Genomic DNA, 19,300 nt, shown 5'->3' with positions numbered 1-19,300 from the left:
AAAAAAAAATTAGTTTCTAACACTTAAAAAACTGTGGATTTCATAGGAAAGTATAGATTTTTGAGTTCTTTTGAACTTCTCTACTTGTTAAAGTTATCTGGCTATCTGATAGCAAAGGCTTTTGCTTCTCAGAAGGGAACAGACTTTCCATTTCAGTAACACTCCCATCACTTCACACCCCCCCCACTCCACACCTTTTCCAGCTTCACTGATTCCATAGCTTTTCTCAGCCCTAGAAGCTTTTAAGCTTTCTAACCCTCTCAACTGTACAAGCTCAATTTCTAAGAAGTTAAAAACATAAGTATTTGTTATTTTAAATGTTTAAATTGTTGTTCTCTTAGAGTACATGTGCTAGGTGATAGTTATTTTCTCAATCACTTTAGTCTTTTACTGTCACTTTACACACTTTTTAGCACAAAATACTTCAACTTTTATTCTATATTTAAGTTTTTCTGTTTATTTGTAAATGACTGACCTCAATCTGAAACATAAGAGAAAGAAAAGGCAGCAAGATGGCGATGGAGTAGGTGGACGTACCAACTTCCACTTCCCAGAACCAAAGTGGATTACAACTTAATTTTAAGAACCATCATCTGGAAAAACCAACTTTGGACTAAACTAAGAGGACTCTTTAATCAAGGAACACTGAAGAAGCCACACTAAGACTGGTAGAAAAAGCAGAAACGCGGAGAGGGCTGCCCAGCTCCTGGGAGTGAATGGCAGCCCGGAGAGACTCACGTGGATGGAAGTGAGTTTAGCAGAGAGGGGAGGGTCTTGGGCCCCAGGAACAAAGCCCCAGCCTGCAGCCCCAGAGCCTAGAAGAAGTATATGGACAGCATTTAGCTGCAAAACAAGTCAGGATATTGTTTGTGAGAAAGAGAGAAATTTCTCCCAGGATTCTTCTTAAAGAGACTGCACAGAAAACCTCTTTTACAACCACTCACCCAGGGCTCCAGGGGATGGGGAGAGAGGAGAGGACCGGAGTAGCAGGAAGAGAATGTAATCTAGAAGGCACAGTGAGAAACACTTTGAGAGACAGCCATTCTAACCCATGGGCTGAGTCACTCCCCAAATCTGAAGTGAATATTTCCCCTGGATCCAGCAATACCAGCAAAGGGAAGCAGAACACCAACCAAACAAGCTCTCCCGTGGCACTGAGAGCACAGTCGTCTAGAAGGAGGGAGCTTTAAGGAATATAGTATTGAGTGCTAGGGTCTGAGGTGCAGTGCCTCCACCCACACTGCTGAGGGCTCGCCAGAAGGCGGGTGATGGTAGGACATGGAAGTGTGGTCCTGTTGGCAGGGGTGGAAGCCAGGCCAGCCACAACTGAGGCCTGGTGTGAGCTCATTCTTGCCTGGTGGGGGCGAAAGGGGTGCAGGAAAGTGGTTCGGCCCGGCTGCAGGGCTGCCTGCAATCCTGCCCGCAGGGGAAAGGTGAAAGCCTGGGAACTGCAGAGACCCGCAGCTGAGTTCGGGCATGGAACCCCGCCCAGCCCACAGAGCCAGGGCTTGTGGCCTGACTCCCGAGCACAGTTCCACCCGTGGGGGTGTGGTGAAGACCTGTGAACAGCGGAGACCCATGGCTGAGTGCAGGGGCACAGCCCTGCTGGGCCCACAAAGCTGGGGCTTGCAGCCTGATGTGTGAGCACAGCTCTGCCCACAGGGGCGAGGTGAAAATGTGGGAATAGGGGGAGACCTGCAGCTGAGCAAATGTGATCACCCCTGCCCATGGTTTTGAGGCTTGCAGCCGGGGTGATGGCTGAGGTTTGTAGACCCGGTCACATGAACATAGCCTCTCCCGTGGAGGAGAGGTGGAAACCACAGCGACAGCGGCTGCCTTGGCAACGCCTATACACAAATGCCTGAGGCAGCAGCAGAGGAGGAGGCGGGCCGACAGACAGACCACACCTAGAGAACACAGAGGCCACACCCTTTGGACTCCAGTGGCCACACCCTTCTTATACATAGACAAAATGGGAAGGCAGAGAAATGCAACCCAAATGAATCAAGAGAAATCCCCAGTAAAGGACTTGAATGAGTTACATATAACCAAATTACTAGATGCAGAGTTTAAAATAATGATTGTGAGGATGCTCAAAGATCTTAGAACAACAACAGATGGTCATAATGAACAACTAAATAAACAGATAGCAAGTATAAAAAAACATTGAAATAATAAAAAAAGATTCAGTCAGAAATGACAAATACAATATCAGAAATGAAGACCAGAATGTAAAGAATTAAGAGCAGGATGGATGAAGCTGAAGAGCAAATCAGTGAGTTAAAGGACAAGATAAATGAAGGCATGGAAGTAGAGCAGGAAAAAGAAAAGGGACTCAAAAAGTCTGAGGAAAGTCTAAGAGAGCTCTGTGACAACATGAAGAGAAATAACATCCAAATCATAGGGATTCCTGAAGAGGAAGAGAAAAAGCAAAGGATAGAGACTTTGTTCAATCAAATCATAGCTAAAAACTTCCCTAAATTGATGCAGGAAAAAGTCACACAAGTTCAAGAAGCACAGAGAATTCCATTAAAGAGAAACCCAAAGAAATCTACACCAAGACATATCATAATAAAAATACCAAAGCTAAGAGATAAAGAGGAAATATTAAAAACTGCTAGAGAAAAAAAGACTATCACCTACAAGGAGCCCTCATAAGAATGACATCCAATTTCTCAACAGAAACATTTGAGGCCAGAAGGGAATGGCAAGAAATATTCAAAGTAGTGCAGAATAAGAGTCTACAACCAAGACTACTTTATCTAGCAAGGCTATTGTTTAAAATGAAAAGAGAAATAAAAAGCTTCCCAGACTAAAAAAAAAAACTCAAGAAATTCATTACAACCAAACCAATGTGACAAGAAATGTTAAGGGGCCTGTTCTAAATAGATCAAAGGGGGAAAAGAATATAGCAAAAGAGAAATACAGCTTTAAAGAATAAAATGGCAATAAACAACTACATATCAATAATAACCTTAAATGTAAATGGATTAAATGACCCAATCAAAAGAAATAGGGTGGCTGTGTGGATAAGAAAACAGGACCCACATATATGCTGTCTACAAGAGACATACTTTAAAACAAAAGATGCATATAGACTGAAGGTAGAAGGATGGAAAAAATATTTCATGCAAATGGAAATGGAATAAAAGCTGGGGTACTAATACTTATATCAGACAAAATAGACATTAAAACAAAGGCTATAGTAAGAGATAAAAAGGTCACTACATAATGATAAATGGAGCAATCCAACAGGAAGATATAACCATCATAAATATCTACCCACTTAATATAGGAGCACCTAAATATATAAAGCAGACTTTGATGGATATAAAGGGCGAGATCAACAGCAATACTATAATAGTAGGGGATTTCAATACCCCAATAACATCACTAGATAGATCCTCAAGAAAGAAAATTAACAAAGAAACAGCAGACTTAAAGGACACACTAGATCAGGGGTAGTCAACATTTTTATACCTACTTCCCACTTTTGTATCTCTGTTAGTAGTAAAATTTTCTAACCGCCCACCAGTTAGTTCCACAGTAATGGTGATTTATAAAGTAGGGAAGTAACTTTACTTTATAAAATTTATAAAGCAGAGTTATAGCAAGTTAAAGCATATAATAATAATTACTTACCAAGTACTTTATATCGGATTTTTGATAAGTTTGGTAGAATAAATCTTTATAAAACAACTTACTATAGTTAAATCTATCTTTTTATTTATACTTTGGTTGCTCTGCTACCACCCATCGTTAAAGCGGGAACGCCCACTAGTGGGCAGTAGGGACCAGGTTTACTACCACTGCACTAGATCAACTCAATTTAGTAAATATCTTCAGAACCTTTCACCCTAAGCAGCAGAATATACATTCTTTTCAAGTGCTCATGGTATATTCTCTAGGATAGACACCATGATAGGGCACAAAAGCGGTCTCAACAAATTTAAGAAGACTGAAATCATATCGAGCACCTTCTCTGATCACAATGGCATGAAACTAAAAATAAACCACAACAGAAAAACTGAAAAATACTCAAACACTTGGAAACTAAATAGCATGTTATTAAATAACGAATGGGTTAACAATGAGATCAAAGAAGAAATAAAAAAAATTCCTAGAAATGAATGAAAATGAGCATACAGCAACTCAAAATTTATGGGACACAGCAAAAGCAGTCCTGAGAGGGAATTTCATAACATTACAGGCATACCTTAAGAAGCTAGAAAAAGCTCAAATAAACAACTTAATCCTGCATCTAAAAGAACTAGAAAAAGAACATTAAGTAAAGCTCAGAGGTAGTAGAAGGAAGGAAATAATAAAGATCAGAGCGGAAATAAGTGACATAGAGGCTAAAGAAACAATACAGAAGATCAATGAAACAAAAAGCTGGTTCTTTGAAAAGGTAAACAAGATAGATGAACCTTTAACCAGACTCACCAAGAAAAAAAGAGAGAGGACTCAAATAAATAAAATTAGAAATGAGAGTGGAGAAATAACAACTGACACAACAGAAATACAAAGGATTGTAAGAAAATACTATGAAGGACTATATGCCAAAAAATTAGACAACCTAGATGAAATGGACAAATTCCTTGAAACATATAATATTTTAAAATTCAATCAGGAAGAATCAGAAAACCTAAACAAACTGATTATAATAAGATTGAAACTGTTATCAAAAAGCTCCCAACAAACAAAAGCCCTGGGCCCAATGGCTGCACAAGTGAATTCTACCAAAATTCAAAGGAGAACTAACTCCTATCCTTCTCAAGTTATTTCAAAAAATTCAAGAGCAAGGAAGACTTCCAAGCTCCTTTTATGAGGTGAGCATAATTCTAATTCCAAAACCAGGCAAAGACGACCCAAAAAAGAAAATTATAGGCCAATATCCCTGATGAATCTAGATGCTAAAATCCTCAACAAAATATTAGCCAACTGGATCCAGCAATATATGAAAGAAATCATACACCATGATCAAGTGGGATTTATTCTAGGAAGGCAAGGCTGGTACAGTATTCACAAATCAATCAATGTGATTCGCCACATAAACAAAAGGAAAGAGAAAAACCACATGATAATTTCAATAGATGCAGAAAAAGCATTTGATAAAATCCAGCACCCATTCATGTTCAAAACTCTCAGCAAAGTGGAAATACAGGGAACATACCTCAATATGATAAAGGCCATCTATGACAAACCCACAGCCAAGATCATACTCAATGGGCAAAAATTAAAAGCAATCCCCTTAAGATCAGGAACAAGGCAGGGGGGGAGGGGTGCCCCTTTTCACCACTCTTATTCAACATAGTTCTGGAAGTCCTAGCCACAGCAATCAGACAAGAAGAAGAAATAAAAGGCATCCAAATTGGAAAAGAAGAAGTAAAACTATCATTATTTGCAGATGGTATGATATTGTATATAGAAAACCCTAAAGTCTCAGTCAAAAAACTACTAGACCTGATAAATGAATTCAGCAAGGTGGCAGGATATAAAATTAATACTGTACTCAGAAATCAGAGGCATTTTTATACACCAACAGTGAACTGTCAGAAAGAGAAATTAAGGAAACAATCTCCTTCATTATTGCAACCAAAAAAATAAAGTACCTAGGAGTAAATTTAACCAAGGAGATTAAAGACTTGTACTCAGAAAATTATGAAACATTGATTAAAGAAATCAAAGAAGGTACAAATAAGTGGAAGCATATACCATGCTCATGGTTAGAAAGAATAAACATCATTAAAATGTCTATATTACCCAAAGCAATTTATTAATTCAATGCAATACCAATTAAAATACCAATGACTTACTTCAAAGATATAGAACACATATTTTATAAATTTATATGAAACCAAAAAAGAACACAAATAGCCTCAGTAATCTTGAAAAAGAAGAATAAAGTGGGAGGTATCACACTTCCTGATATCAAGTTATACTATAAGGCCATTGTACTCAAAACAACTTGGTACTGGCATAAGAAAAGTCATATAGATCAATGGAACAGAACAGAGAACCCAGAAACAAACCCACACCTTTATGGAAACTGATATTTGACAAAGGAGGTAAGAGCAAACAATGGAGGAATGACAGCCTCTTGAACAAATGGTGTTGGAAAATTGGACAGCTACCTGCGAAAAAATGAAACTATACCACCAACTTACACCATTCACGAAAATAAACTCAAAATGGGTAAAAGACTTAAATGTAGGCTGTGAAACCATAAGCATCTTAGAAGAAAACATAGGCAGTAAGCTCTCCAACATATCTCGCAGCAATATATTTGCTGATTTATCTCCACGGGCAAGGGAAATAAAAGGATAAACAAATGGGACTATATCAAACTAAAAACCTTCTGCACAGCTAAAGACAATAAGAACAGAATAAAAAGACAACTACACAATGGGAGAACATACTTGACAATACATCTGATAAAGGGTTAATATCCAAAATTTATAAAAAACTTATCAAACTCAACACCAGGAAGATAAACCACCCAATCAAGAAATGGGCAAAAGAAATGAATAGACACTTCTCCAAAGTGGACATACAGATGGCCGATAGGCAGATGAAAAAATGCTCAACATCACTAATCATTAGAGAAATACAAATTAAAACCACAATGAGATATCACCTCACACCAGTCAGAATGGCGCTCATTGACAAAACAACACAGGATAGGTGCTGGCGAGGATGTGGAGAAAAGGGAACTCTCCTGCACTGCTGGTGGGAATGCAGACTGGTGCAGCCACTGTGGAAAACAGTATGGAGATTCCTCAAAAAATTAAAAATCGAACTGCCTTTTGACCCAGCTATCCCACTTTTAGGAATATACCCCAAGAACACCATAGCACTGTTTCAAAAGGAGAAATGCACCCCCCATGTTTATGGCAGCATTGTTCACAATAGTGAAGATCTGGAAACAGTCCAAGTGCCCATCGGTGGACGAGTGGATTAAAAAGCAATGGTACATATACACAATGGAATACTATTGGGCCTTGAAAAAGAAGGAAATGTTACTTTTTGCGACAACATGGATGGACCTGGAAACTATTATGTTAAGTGAAATAAGCCAGGCAGAAAAAAAATATCATATGACCTCACTCATCTGAGGAATCCAATGAACAATGTGAACTGAGGAATGGAATTGAGACAGAGGAGGGATCAAAGGGACCAGAAGAAAAGAGGACAGAGGGAAAGAGGATGAGAGGATGGGATAAACCTGAAGGGAAGGGGGGAGGGTGCTGTGGGGAGGGGGGCAAGGGAGATGTTTAGGGGAATATGGGGGAGGGGGGTTGCATTTGGGGCAACACTAGAATCTATGTAAACACATAAATTAAAATCAATAAGAAAAAAGAAACATAAGAGATAAAATTAGAGTGTGTTTCTAATAAGATTACTCTTTTGGTATGCTTTGATTCTCCTCTTTATCTCATTTTAATTATTATTTTAAATTTATTTTTTATTTAAGTATCATTGATATACCCTTTTATATGTGTTATATTAGTTTCAGGTGTACAATATTAGACATTTTTATACCTTACACTACACTATACCCACTGAGTCTACTAATTATCTGTCACTGTGCAAACATCACAATATTATTAACTATATCCTCCTTTGTTTTTTCACTCAAGTTCCCCAACCCTTTCCTCTTGTAACCATCCCTTGGGTCTTTGTTTCTATGACTTTGTTTTATGACAAAGAGAGAGAGAGAGAAAGAGAGAGAGAGAAAGGGAGGAAGAGAGAGGGAGAGAGATGAGAAGCATCAACTTACTTGTGTCACTTTAGTTGTTCATTGGTTGTTCCTCATATGTCCTTTGGGGGCTTCAGCCAAGCCAGTGACCCCTTGCTCAAGCCAGTGACCTTGGGATCAAGCCAGCTACCCCACACTCAGGCTGGTCAGACTGCACTCAAATCCTCGGGGTTTAGAACCTGGGACCTCAGTGCTCCAGGTTGACAGTCTATCCACTGTGCCACCACCAGTCAGGCCTCTGTGAATCTGTTTTTATTTTGTTTGCTTGTTTGTTTTGTTTTCAGATTCCATATGTAGGTGAAATCATATGGTATTTGTCTTCCTCTGTTTGATTTATTTCACTTAGCATAATACCCTCTAAATGCATCCATGTTGTTGCAAATTATACCCCCTATGGATAACAATATGGAGATTCCTCAAAAGACTAAAAATAGATATACCATATAGCCTAGCAACTTCACTTCTGGGTGTTTATCCAAAGAACACTAATTTGAAAAGATATGTGTAACCTTATGTTCATTATAGACTTATTTACAACAACCAAGATATGGATGCAACCTAAGTGTCCATCAATGGTGAGCAGATAAAGATGTGGAATGTTACACATCAATAAAAATGAATGAAATCTTGCCATTTGTGACAACATGGATGGATCAGAAAATATTATTTAAATTTTTATTATAAACATTTTAAACAGCATGATGATGTTTATGGGATAAAAAGAGGTTGTTTTAATGTGACTTAGCACTTTTCTGACTTTATCTGTCAGTTTAATGCAGAGATATAATATGTATAACTTTATAATATAGACATAGATATGTTTCTGTTTTAGCAAAAAAGAATTATTTTATTTCTACGAAAAACATTTTCTTCTGAAGGTCATATTGTGCATATTTAGTAGGTGTTTTTCTCATGTAAAACCTGCTTATTGAAAGACGTTTTAGATTTTATAATTTAGTATCTAAGCAGTGCTTTCCCTCTCATTTTTGGTTGTGTCTGATTTATTTCAAATCTATTATTATCCTTTACATAGAGAATAATCTGAGGATAACTTTGAAGTTCTGCAGTAGTTTATCAAACTTTTACCATATACAGGGCGGGGCATGAAGCACAGAGCTTATTCTTGCATTCTTGTTTGTTTGTTTATTTAATTTATTTATATTTTTCCAAAGTGAGAAGTGGGAAGACGGACAAACTCCTGCATGTGCCCAACTGGGATCCACCCAGCATGACCATAAGGGGTGATGTTCTGCCCATCGGGGGTGTTGCTCCGTTGCAGTCAGAGCCATTCTAGCACCTGAGGTGGAGGCCATGGAGCTGTCCTCAGCAGCCGGGGCCAACTTTGCTCCAATGGAGCCTTGGCTGTGGGAGGGGAAGAGAGAGACAGAGAGAAAGGAGAGGGGGAGGGGTGGAGAAGCAGATGGGTGCTTCTCCTGTGTGCCCTGACTGAGAATCAAACCCGGGACTTCCACATGCTGGGCCAATCAATGCTCTACTGCTGAGCCAACCAGCCAGGGTGCATTCTTGTTTATTAATGATTGTATTATTTTCCATACAAATAACTGTAAACCTACTGTTGCCCCACCCTGTATGCAGATAAAGCATAAGCTCCTCTGCAGAAATTGCTATTTTATTTATTCTCCCATTCAATTTATTTTTGACTCAGTAATTAGTACCTATCCTTTTCTAAAGCATGGTTGCAAGTTAGGAGACCAAAATGAGTGCCCGAAGCTCTGTGATCATCAGGAACTGGTGGGTGTTGGTAGTAAGAGGCAGGAAACTGGGGACCGAGTAGAGACGGAGAACCCCAGATAATTCACAAGCTAAATTTGGGACAATTTCTATTTGTTCTGTCAGCAAACAATTCAGAGAGAGAAGGGGAGGGGTGTGCTGACTGATTCATCCTAATTACTTATAGAAGCAAATGGTAAAATGATCCATGAACTTGAAGAAGAAGAAGAGAGATGATGAGAAGCATCCACAATGGGTCCTTAAGGTCCAGAGAACTCCATGGTCTCTGTGGTATTTCTAGCTTGAAGTATTAGGTTGTGGGTGCTCTATAAACCAAAATAGACTACTGTCTCTGGTATCATGGACTTTCAATGTAATAGAATATTCCAGGAGAGTTATTTAATATCTGTTTATCCTGGTGAAGGTTAAAATGCATCAAAAGTTATAGTAGGCTCACAACAGAAAGTCATCTAGCAAGTCTACTTAAAATTTCCCTACATCCTAATGCATTCACCCTCTAAGTCAGAAGGGAAAACCCTGGGAATAAATACCATTGCTTTTGTTTTTTGAAGGAGATAACATTTACAGGAATGTGTATATTTTAATTTCAACCCAATATTTCTCTTAGTTCTCTCAAGGTCACTTGAGCACCGCCCTCTGGAGCCCGGCCCCGGGAGTTCCCGTACCTTCTGACACAGGGAGGTAGTCTTCTCCAGACGAGGCGGAGCCGTCCTTGGTGTGGACTCTCACGATGGAAATCTTTGACGTGTCTCCTTGTCGAATCACTGGAATCTTTATAACTGCCGACTGTCCTGGTTCTTTAGGTTCACGGATGCTAAATTTAGTTTCTCCAAATTTAATAATAGTTCCTATTGTGGGAAACAGAGGTAAATTAAATTACAAAAGGAACATCTTTTTCTCCATTTGTAATGTTTCTTTCTATGTGGGAAGAGCTTTATGACTATAACATTCCTGGCTCTGTCTCCTCACCTAGTATTATTGGTGAGTGTCTTAGAAAGAACACAGCGTGCATAGCCTAGCTCCTTCCTTAGGATGTCCCCAGTCCCCAGAGAGCATATTCTCTGAGCAGTTTCTATATACCAAAAATTTTATGGGAGCAGGCCACTCAGAGTGGGAAGGGAGGGAGGAAATGGTTGGACCAGGACTACCTGCATCCAAGTGTGTGACAGGGGAAGAGGGAAAGTAGGAATGAATACTTGGGGTTCAGTATTTAGATATAAACCATATTCTTAAACATCAACTTTAAGTTTTAATGGTTTCTTTCATGTCATATTTTACTTTGTCTTTTTCCTATTTCTCAATCACTTTAAAAACCTAGTCAGGAAGGTACAGGCTGTTTTCTAAGCCATTTAACACTTTAACATGGATGGACTTCAGTCCTCAATTTAAAGTTGAGTGCAAGAAATGACTCTTACTGTCAGCGTCATCTTGGATCCTTATGAGAGTTTCATTTTGTTCACCAATTGCAGCCCCAAAGGGAGAGTTGCTTTGTGGGGTGCCGAGAACCAGGCGGAGCTCCTCCACTTCCTCGTAGAGTCCGTCGTCTGTCAGCTCAAGGGTACAGGGCTTCTCAGTCTCACCTAGGTCAATGACAGAATGTCCATCACACACCATATGCCAAAAGAGATAAAATTTCGACAAGAATATAAGTACCATGAGGGCAGGAAGATCTCTTTTTCCTTGCTTTTTCAACAGTGCAAATAATAGTATTCTGATATATACAGTACTGAGCCTTCAATACGTATTTGTTGAATGAATGACTCAATGTTCATTCACTGTGATGACAGGCTGCTCCTTGTATAGGGGATTTCTTTACCATCTGCCTGTAAGTCCTGTCATTCATCTTAGAAAACAAGGAAAAAAGAATAAATGCCAATTTTATTTGTGAATTTCTAGCATTACAATCAAGAAGTAAGATTTAATAGCCTGTACTCCTTGGTCATTATTAATGTGACCACAGTTCTAGTTTCTAGAAGGATTACTGGATCAAACTGATCAGATATTTTAAGGATCTGGATACATATAAAAATATGACATTAATTTATTTCCATTTTTGTCATTTGAACATTAAGTAACTCCTAGTATTATGAAATCTATACCTATGCCCCTAATGCTGAATAAGTTTTGAATATACAATGTAAAACATCTCTGGAAACTAATCAATAAGTTGATACAGAAACCAAAAAGTACATTCATTCAATCTGCTACATTGTACCCCACCTTAATATCATTCAGTGCACATAAAATTATGTCATAAACTTATTGAAATCAAGAACGTATATGTCCCTGTTATATATTACTTACTCAAAACACTTGGTTTACTCAAATTCCAAATAAGAATTTCTAGTTCAAACTTACCTGGGAGGAATGCGATGATGGAGATATCAGTGTTTGGGCGTTCTTCAAAGTCCATCATCACCTGTGCAGATCCCTGCCGTGTGTAGCATCTTACTGAGGACCTATACTGGAGATCTCCGCTCCTGTGGATCAGTGCGACTACCTGCCTGTCATTTTCACTGACAGTATATACTCGTTCTTTGAATTGCATCTTAGGCACTGCAGAAACAAATAAACATATGGATCAAAAAGAACAGAAATGGTCTTGACAAAAATGGCATTTCAGGAAATATGGTTTTAGTGGAACGAAGAACACAATAGCTGTGAGAGGAATTGGAACCCAGCCTCTAAGCAATCACGTGCCAGTGTTTTGGCCTTGAGCACATGACTAGACATCAAATGCTTTGATTTCCTCATCTTTGAAATTTTGCTCTGCCAATTGGTGACATGCTCAAAGTGAATAAAACTAGGTACTGTAAGATATTTGTATTTCTGTGTGTTATTTAATCATCAGCTTCTCAGACTTTTTTGATATACCACTAAGTATTGTACACATTATTACAAGCATAGTTTACCCAGCTCATGTTGGTAAAATTGACAATAAGTATAATATTAGACATATATAAAATATTTAGATGACAGCTATGCTACATCAATACAGGTTATTTTGTGTGTGTGTGTGTGACAGAGACAGAGAGATGGACAGATAGGGATAGACAGACAGGAAGGGAGAGAGATGAGAAGCATCAATTCTTCCTTGTGGCTCCTTAGCTGTTCATTGATTGCTTTCTCATACATGCCTTGACCAGGGGGCTACAGCAGAGTGAGTGACTTCTTGCTCAAGCCAGCAAACTTGGGCTCAAGCCATTGACCTTAGGCTTCAAGCAAGCGACCTTTGGGCTCAAGCCAGTGACCATGGGGTCATGTCTATGATCCCACACTCAAGCCAGTGACCCCACACTCAAACTGGTGACCCATGCTCAAGCTGGATGAGCCCGAGCTCAAGCAGGCGACCTCAGAGTTTTGAACCTGGGTCCTTCGCATCCCAGTCCAACACTCTATTCACTGCATCACCCCCTGGTCAGGCTAACTACAGGTCTTAATGACTATGGGTTAGACTGCTCAAAGAACTGTCAAGGTAATTATGGTAGAAGATTATTCAGAATTCCCGTGATCATATGTTAAAAGCCATGCGATGTGTCCAATAACTGGTTGCCTCAGAACAATGTATCTGACACATCGTTAGGGAAAATTTAGGACTTTCTTGAATGTAAGGAGATGACAGAAGTGGAAAAAGACTATTGACACTCAAGGGTCTGAGCAACCCGATGTGGAGGTCTCAAGAAAGGAACAAGGTACCTGCTAGCTCTTCTACCTGCACCTGCAGGTTGATTGGGGAGATTGGGGAGTGGGCTCAACGAAGGAACAAAGTGCCTGCCAGCATGTCAGTCCTGAAGAGAGCCGCCTGTCCAGCCCTTGCTCCAAAGCCTGGTAAGTCAGGTCCTCCTTGTACATCCCTAGAGCTTTTCAAGCTGCTGCCCCTTTGTTGGAACTTAGAGTGATCGTAGTGAGTGCATCTGTGATCTGGCCCCTTAAAGCAGGGGTAGTCAACCTTTTTATACCTACTGCCCACTTTTGTATCTCTGTTAGTAGTAAAATTTTCTAACCGCCCACCGGTTCCACAGTAATGGTGATTTATAAAGTAGGGAAGTAACTTTACTTTATAAAATTTATAAAGCAGAGTTACAGCAAGTTAAAGCATATAATAATAATAATTACTTATCAAGTAATTTATGTCGGATTTTCGATGTTTGGCAGAATAAGTCTTTATAAAACAACTTACTATAGTTAAATATATTTTTTTATTTATATTTTGGTTGCTCCGCTACCACCCACCATGAAAGCTGGGACGTCCACTAGTGGGCAGTAGGGACCAGGTTGACTACCACTGGTAAAGGATGCTTTGGTCTACAGAAGCCCCGTTTCACCTAGAAAGAATTTCAGCTGATTTTCGCAGCCAGATGTTGTGGGAACTCCTGTTCCTGGCACTGGTGTTTTGGGTTGAGGAAGCTAGTGTCAGACTGGATACCCTCATTCCTCAGTGGGAACCTGAGCAACTGAGATATTCCATCTAATACTTATGTGCTAAGCATGGTTGTGGAACCAGACCATCATGCTTCTCTGCCTGTACTAACCAGATGAACATGGCTTCCTCTTTATATCTATAATTACAATAGTTCTGATTATCTACTCTTCATGTAATTTTCAAGAGTGATTGTTCCATAATTTAATTGTAATTTTTATTTTTTTATTTAATTTTTAAAATTTTATTGATTTTAATTTATTGTGTTTACATAGATTCAAGTGTCCCACTGAATATATCTCCTCCCAACCCCCTGTGCTACCCTTGACACTCCCTTACCCCCGAACACCTTCCCCTTTTCCCTCCAAGATGTGCTTTCCTGCTCTCTATAATGCTGTGTTATGTATATATAATTTTACTAATCTCTTTCCCTTCTCTGATCCCATCTTTTTTCCTTCTGACCGCACTTTGCCTCTGGTCCCTTTGACCCTGCCTCTGCTTCTATTCCATTCCTCAGTTCACACTTTTCATTAGATTCATCAAATGAGTGAGGTCATATGATATTTTTTTTTTCTCTGCCTGGCTTATTTCACTTAGCATAATAGTCTCTAGGTCCATTCGTGTTGTTGCAAAAGGTAACATTTTCTTCTTTTTCACTGCTGCATAGTATTTCATTGTGTATATGAACCACAGCTTTTTTTTTTTTTTTTTGTATTTTTCTGAAGCTGGAAACGGGGAGAGACAGTCAGACAGACTCCCGCATGTGCCCGACTGGGATCCACCCGGCATGCACACCAGGGGCGATGCTCTGCCCACCAGGGGGCGATGTGCTGCCCCTCCGGGGCGTCGCTCTGCTGGGACCAGAGCCACTCTAGCGCCTGGGGCAGAGGCCAAGGAGCCATCCCCAGCGCCCGGGCCATCTTTGCTCCAATGGAGCCTCAGCTGCGGGAGGGGAAGAGAGAGACAGAGAGGAAGGAGGGGGGGGGTTGGAGAAGCAAATGGGCGCTTCTCCTATGCGCCCTGGCCGGGAATCGAACCCGGGTCCCCTGCACGCCAGGCTGACGCTCTACCGCTGAGCCAACCGGCCAGGGCCTGAACCATAGCTTTTTAATCCACTCGTCCACTGATGGACAATTGGGAGTTTCCAGATCTTGGCTATTGTAAACAATGCTGCAATAAACACGGGGGTGCATTTCTTCTTTTGAATCAGTGATTTGGTGTTCTTAGGATATATTCTTAAAAGTGGGATTGCTGGGTCAAAGGCAGTTCCATTTTTAATTTTTTGAGAAATCTCCATACTGTTTTCTGCAGTGGCTGCACCAGGCTGCATTCCCACCAGCAGTGCAGGAGGGTTCCCTTTTCTCCACATCCTTGCCAGCACTTATTCTGTGTTGTTTGTTGATGAGTGCCATTCTGACAGGTGTGAGGTGGTATCTAATTGTGGTTTTAATTTGCATTTCTCTAATGATTAGTGATGTTGAACATTTTTTTCATCTGCCTATTGGCCATCTGTATGTCCTCTTTGGAAAAGTGTCTATTCAGCTCTTTTGACCATTTTTAAATTGGATTGTTTGTCTTCCTGTTGTTGAGTTTGATAAGTTTAGGTTATCAAGCCCTTATCGGATATATCAGCGAATATGTTCTCCCAGTGAGTGGGTTGTCTTTTTATTTTGTTTATACTGTCTTTAGCTGTGCAAAAGCTTTTTAGTTTGATATAGTCCCATTTGTTCATCCTGTCCTTTATTTCACTTGCACCTGGATATTAATCAGCAAATATATTGCTGTGAGAGATGTCAGAGAGCTTACTGCCTATGTTTTCTTCCAAGATGATTATGATTTCATGACTTACATTTAAGTCTTTTATACATTTTGTGTTTATTTTTGTGAATGGTATAAGTTGGTCTAGTTTCATTTTTTTGTAGGTAGCTGTCAAAATTTCCCAACACCATCTGTTAAAGAGACTGTCTTTACTCCATTGTATGCTCTTACCTCCTTTGTCAAATATCAATTGTCCAAGAAGGTCTGGGTTTATTTCTGGGTTCTCTGTTCTGTTCCATTGATCTATATACCTGTTCTTATGCCAATACCAAGCTATTTCGAGTACAATGGCCTTGTAGTACAAATTGATAACAGGAAGTGTGATACCACCCAATTTATTCTTCTTTTTCAAGATTGCTGAGGCTATTTGTGATCTTTTTAAATTTCATATAATTTTTTTTTTCTTTCCTGAAGTTGGAAATGGGGAGGCAGTCAGACAGACTCCCACATGTGCCTGACTGGGATCCACCTGACACATCCACCAGGGGGCGATGCTCTGCTCATCTGGGGTGTCGCTCTGTTGCAACCAGAGCCATTCTAGCGCCTGAAGCAGAGGCCACAGAGCCATCCTCAGCGCCCGGGCCAACTTTGCTCCAATGGAGCCTTGGCTGCGGGAGGGGAAGAGAGAGACAGAGAGGAAGGAGAGGAGGAGGGGTGGAGAAGCAGATGGGCGCTTCTCCTGTGTGCCCTGGCTGGGAATCGAACCCAGGATTCCCGCATGCCAGGCCGACACTCTACCACTGAGTCAACCGGCCAGGGCCCATATAAATTTTGGGAATGTTTGCTGTATATCTTTGAAGTATGCAGTTGGTATTTGAATAGAAATTGCATTGAATTTATAGATTGCTTTGGGTAATATAGACACTTTAATAATGTTTATTCTTCCTATCTATGAACATGATATATATTTCCATTTGTTGGTATCTTCCTTGATTTCTTTTATCAATGTTTCATAATTTTCCAAGTACAAGCATTTTATCTCCTTGGATAAATTTACTCCTTGGATAAATTTATTTATTTTTTGGTAGCAATAGTGAAGGGGATTGTTTTCTTAATTTCTCTTTCAGACAGTTCACTGTTGGTGTATAAAAATGCCTCTGATTTCTGAACATTAATTTTATATTCTGCCACCTTGCTGAATTAATTTATCAGGTCCAGTAGTTTTTTTACTGAGACTTTAGGGTTTTCTATATACAGTATCATGTCATCAGCAAATAATGATAGTTTTACTTCTTTTCCAATTTTGATGCCTTTTATTTCTTCTTCTTGTCTGATTGCTGTGGCTAGGACTTCCAGAACTACGTTGAATAAGAGTGGTGAAAGGGGGCACCCCTGCCTAGTTTCTGATCTTCAGGGGATTGCTTTTCATTTTTGCCCATTGAGTATGATGTTGGCTGTGGTTTGTCATAGATGGCCTTTATCATGTTGAAGCATGTTCCCTGTATTCCCACTTTCCCAATTTTTTAAATTAATTTTAATGGGGTGATATTGATAAATTAGGGTACATATGTTCAGAGAAAACATCTCTAGGTTATTTTGACATTTGATTATGCTGCATTCCCATCACCCAAAGTCCAATTGTGTTCCGTCACCTTCTAACTGGTTTTCTTTGTGCCCCTCCCCTCCCCCAACCCCCTCCCTTCCCTCCTCTCCATAACCCCCACACTTTTGTCCATGTCTCTGAGTCTCATTTTTATGTCCCACCTATGTATGGAATCATATAGTTCTTAGTTTTTTCTGATTTACTTATTTTGCTCAGTATAATGTTATCAAGGTCCATCCATGTTGTTGTAAGTGATCCAATGTCATCATTTCTTATGGCTGAGTAGTATTCCATAGCATATATGTAGCAAAGCTTTTTAATCCACTTGTTTTCTGACGGACACTTGGGCTGTTTCCAGATCTTTGCTATTGTGAACAATGCTGACACAAACAAGGGGGTGCATTTCTCCTTTTGGAGCCGTTCGTTGGTGTCCTTGGGGTATATTCCTAAAAGTGGGATAGCTGGGTCAAAAGGCAGTTCGATTTTCAGTTTTTTCAGGAATCTCCATACTGTTTTCCACAGTGGCTGCACCAGTCTGCATTCCCACCAGCAGTGCAGGAGGGTTCCCTTTTCTCCACATCCTCACCAGCACTTATTCTGTGTTGTTTTGTTGATGAGCGCCATTCTGACTGGTATGAGATGATATCTCATTGTGGTTTTAATTTGCATTTCTCTAATGATTAGTGATGTTGAGCATTTTTTCATATGCCTATTGGCCATCTGTATATCCTCTTTAGAGAAGTGTTTATTCATTTCTTTTGCCCATTTTTTGATTGGATTGTTTGTCTTCCTGGTATTGAGTTTTACAAGTTCTTTATAAATTTTGGTTATTAACCCCTTATCAGATATATTGTTAAATATATTTGTTTATCCTGTCCTTTATTTCACTTGCCCGTGGAGATAAAATGGCAAATATATTGCTGCGAGAGATGTCAGATAGCTTACTGCCTATATTATCTTCTAAGATGCTTATGGTTTTACGGCTTACATTTAAGTCTTTTATCCATTTTGAGTTTATTTTTGTGAATGGTGTAAGTTGGTGGTCTAGTTTCATTTTTTTTGCAGGTAGCTGTCCAATTTTCCCAACACCATTTGTTGAAGAGGTTGTCTTTACTCCAATGTATACTCTTACTTCCTTTGTCAAATATCAGTTGTCCATAGAACTGTGGGTTTATTTCTGGGTTCTCAGTTCTGTTCCATTGATCTATATGCCTGTTCTTATGCCGGTACCAGGCTGTTTTTAGTACAATGGCTTTATAGTATAACTTGATATCAGGAAGTGTGATATCTCCCACTTTATTCTTCTTTTTCAAGATTGCTGAGGCTATTCGTGTTCTTTTTTGGTTTCATATACATTTTTGGAATATGTGTTCTATATCTTTGAAGTAAGTCATTGGTATTTTAATTGGTATTGCATTGAATTAATAAATTGCTTTGGGTAATATAGACATTTTAATGATGTTTATTCTTCCTAACCATGAGCACGGTATATGCTTCCACTTATTTGTACCTTCTCTGATTTCTTTAATCAATGTTTTATAATTTTCTGAGTACAAGCCTTTAATCTCCCTGGTTAAATTTATTACTAGGTACTTTACTTTTTTGGTTGCAATGGTGAAGGGGATTGCTTCCTTAATTTCTCTTTCTGACAGTTCATTGTCAGTGTATAAAAATGCCTCTGATTTCTGAGTATTAATTTTATATCCTGCCACCTTGCTGAATTCATTTATCAGGTCTAGTAGTTTTTTGACTGAGACTTTAGGGTTTTCTATATACAATATCATACCATCTGCAAATAATGATAGTTTTACTTCTTCTTTTCCAATTTGGATGCCTTTTATTTCTTCTTCTTGTCTGATTGCTGTGGCTAGGACTTCCAGAACTATGTTGAATAAGAGTGCTGAAAGCAGGCACCCCTCCCCCCTGCCTTGTTCCTGATCTTAGGGGGATTGCTTTTAATTTTTGCCCATTGAGTATGATGCTGGCTGTGGATTTGTCATAGATGGCC

At 39.4% G+C, this 19,300-nt stretch overlaps 1 protein-coding gene across 3 annotated transcripts in view; it reads right to left on the bottom strand.

The window, feature by feature from the left end:
- Positions 1 to 19,300, bottom strand: part of FREM2 (FRAS1 related extracellular matrix 2) — a 239,020-nt gene that overhangs the window by 60,133 nt on the left and 159,587 nt on the right. For all 3 annotated transcript variants that reach the window (XM_066381089.1, XM_066381088.1, XM_066381090.1), the window contains exons 9-11: positions 11,870 to 12,067; positions 10,927 to 11,091; positions 10,177 to 10,359 (exon numbers count right to left, since the gene is read on the bottom strand). In XM_066381089.1, coding sequence (XP_066237186.1) covers positions 10,177 to 10,359; positions 10,927 to 11,091; positions 11,870 to 12,067 — 546 coding nt within the window. The remainder of the gene's footprint in view (positions 1 to 10,176; positions 10,360 to 10,926; positions 11,092 to 11,869; positions 12,068 to 19,300) is intronic.

This window comes from Saccopteryx leptura, chromosome 4, assembly GCF_036850995.1.
Source record: "Saccopteryx leptura isolate mSacLep1 chromosome 4, mSacLep1_pri_phased_curated, whole genome shotgun sequence".
Classification (NCBI taxonomy): domain Eukaryota; kingdom Metazoa; phylum Chordata; class Mammalia; order Chiroptera; family Emballonuridae; genus Saccopteryx; species Saccopteryx leptura.
The sequence above is the reverse complement of the archived record's forward strand: the minus strand, read 5'-3'. Positions and strand labels throughout refer to the sequence as shown.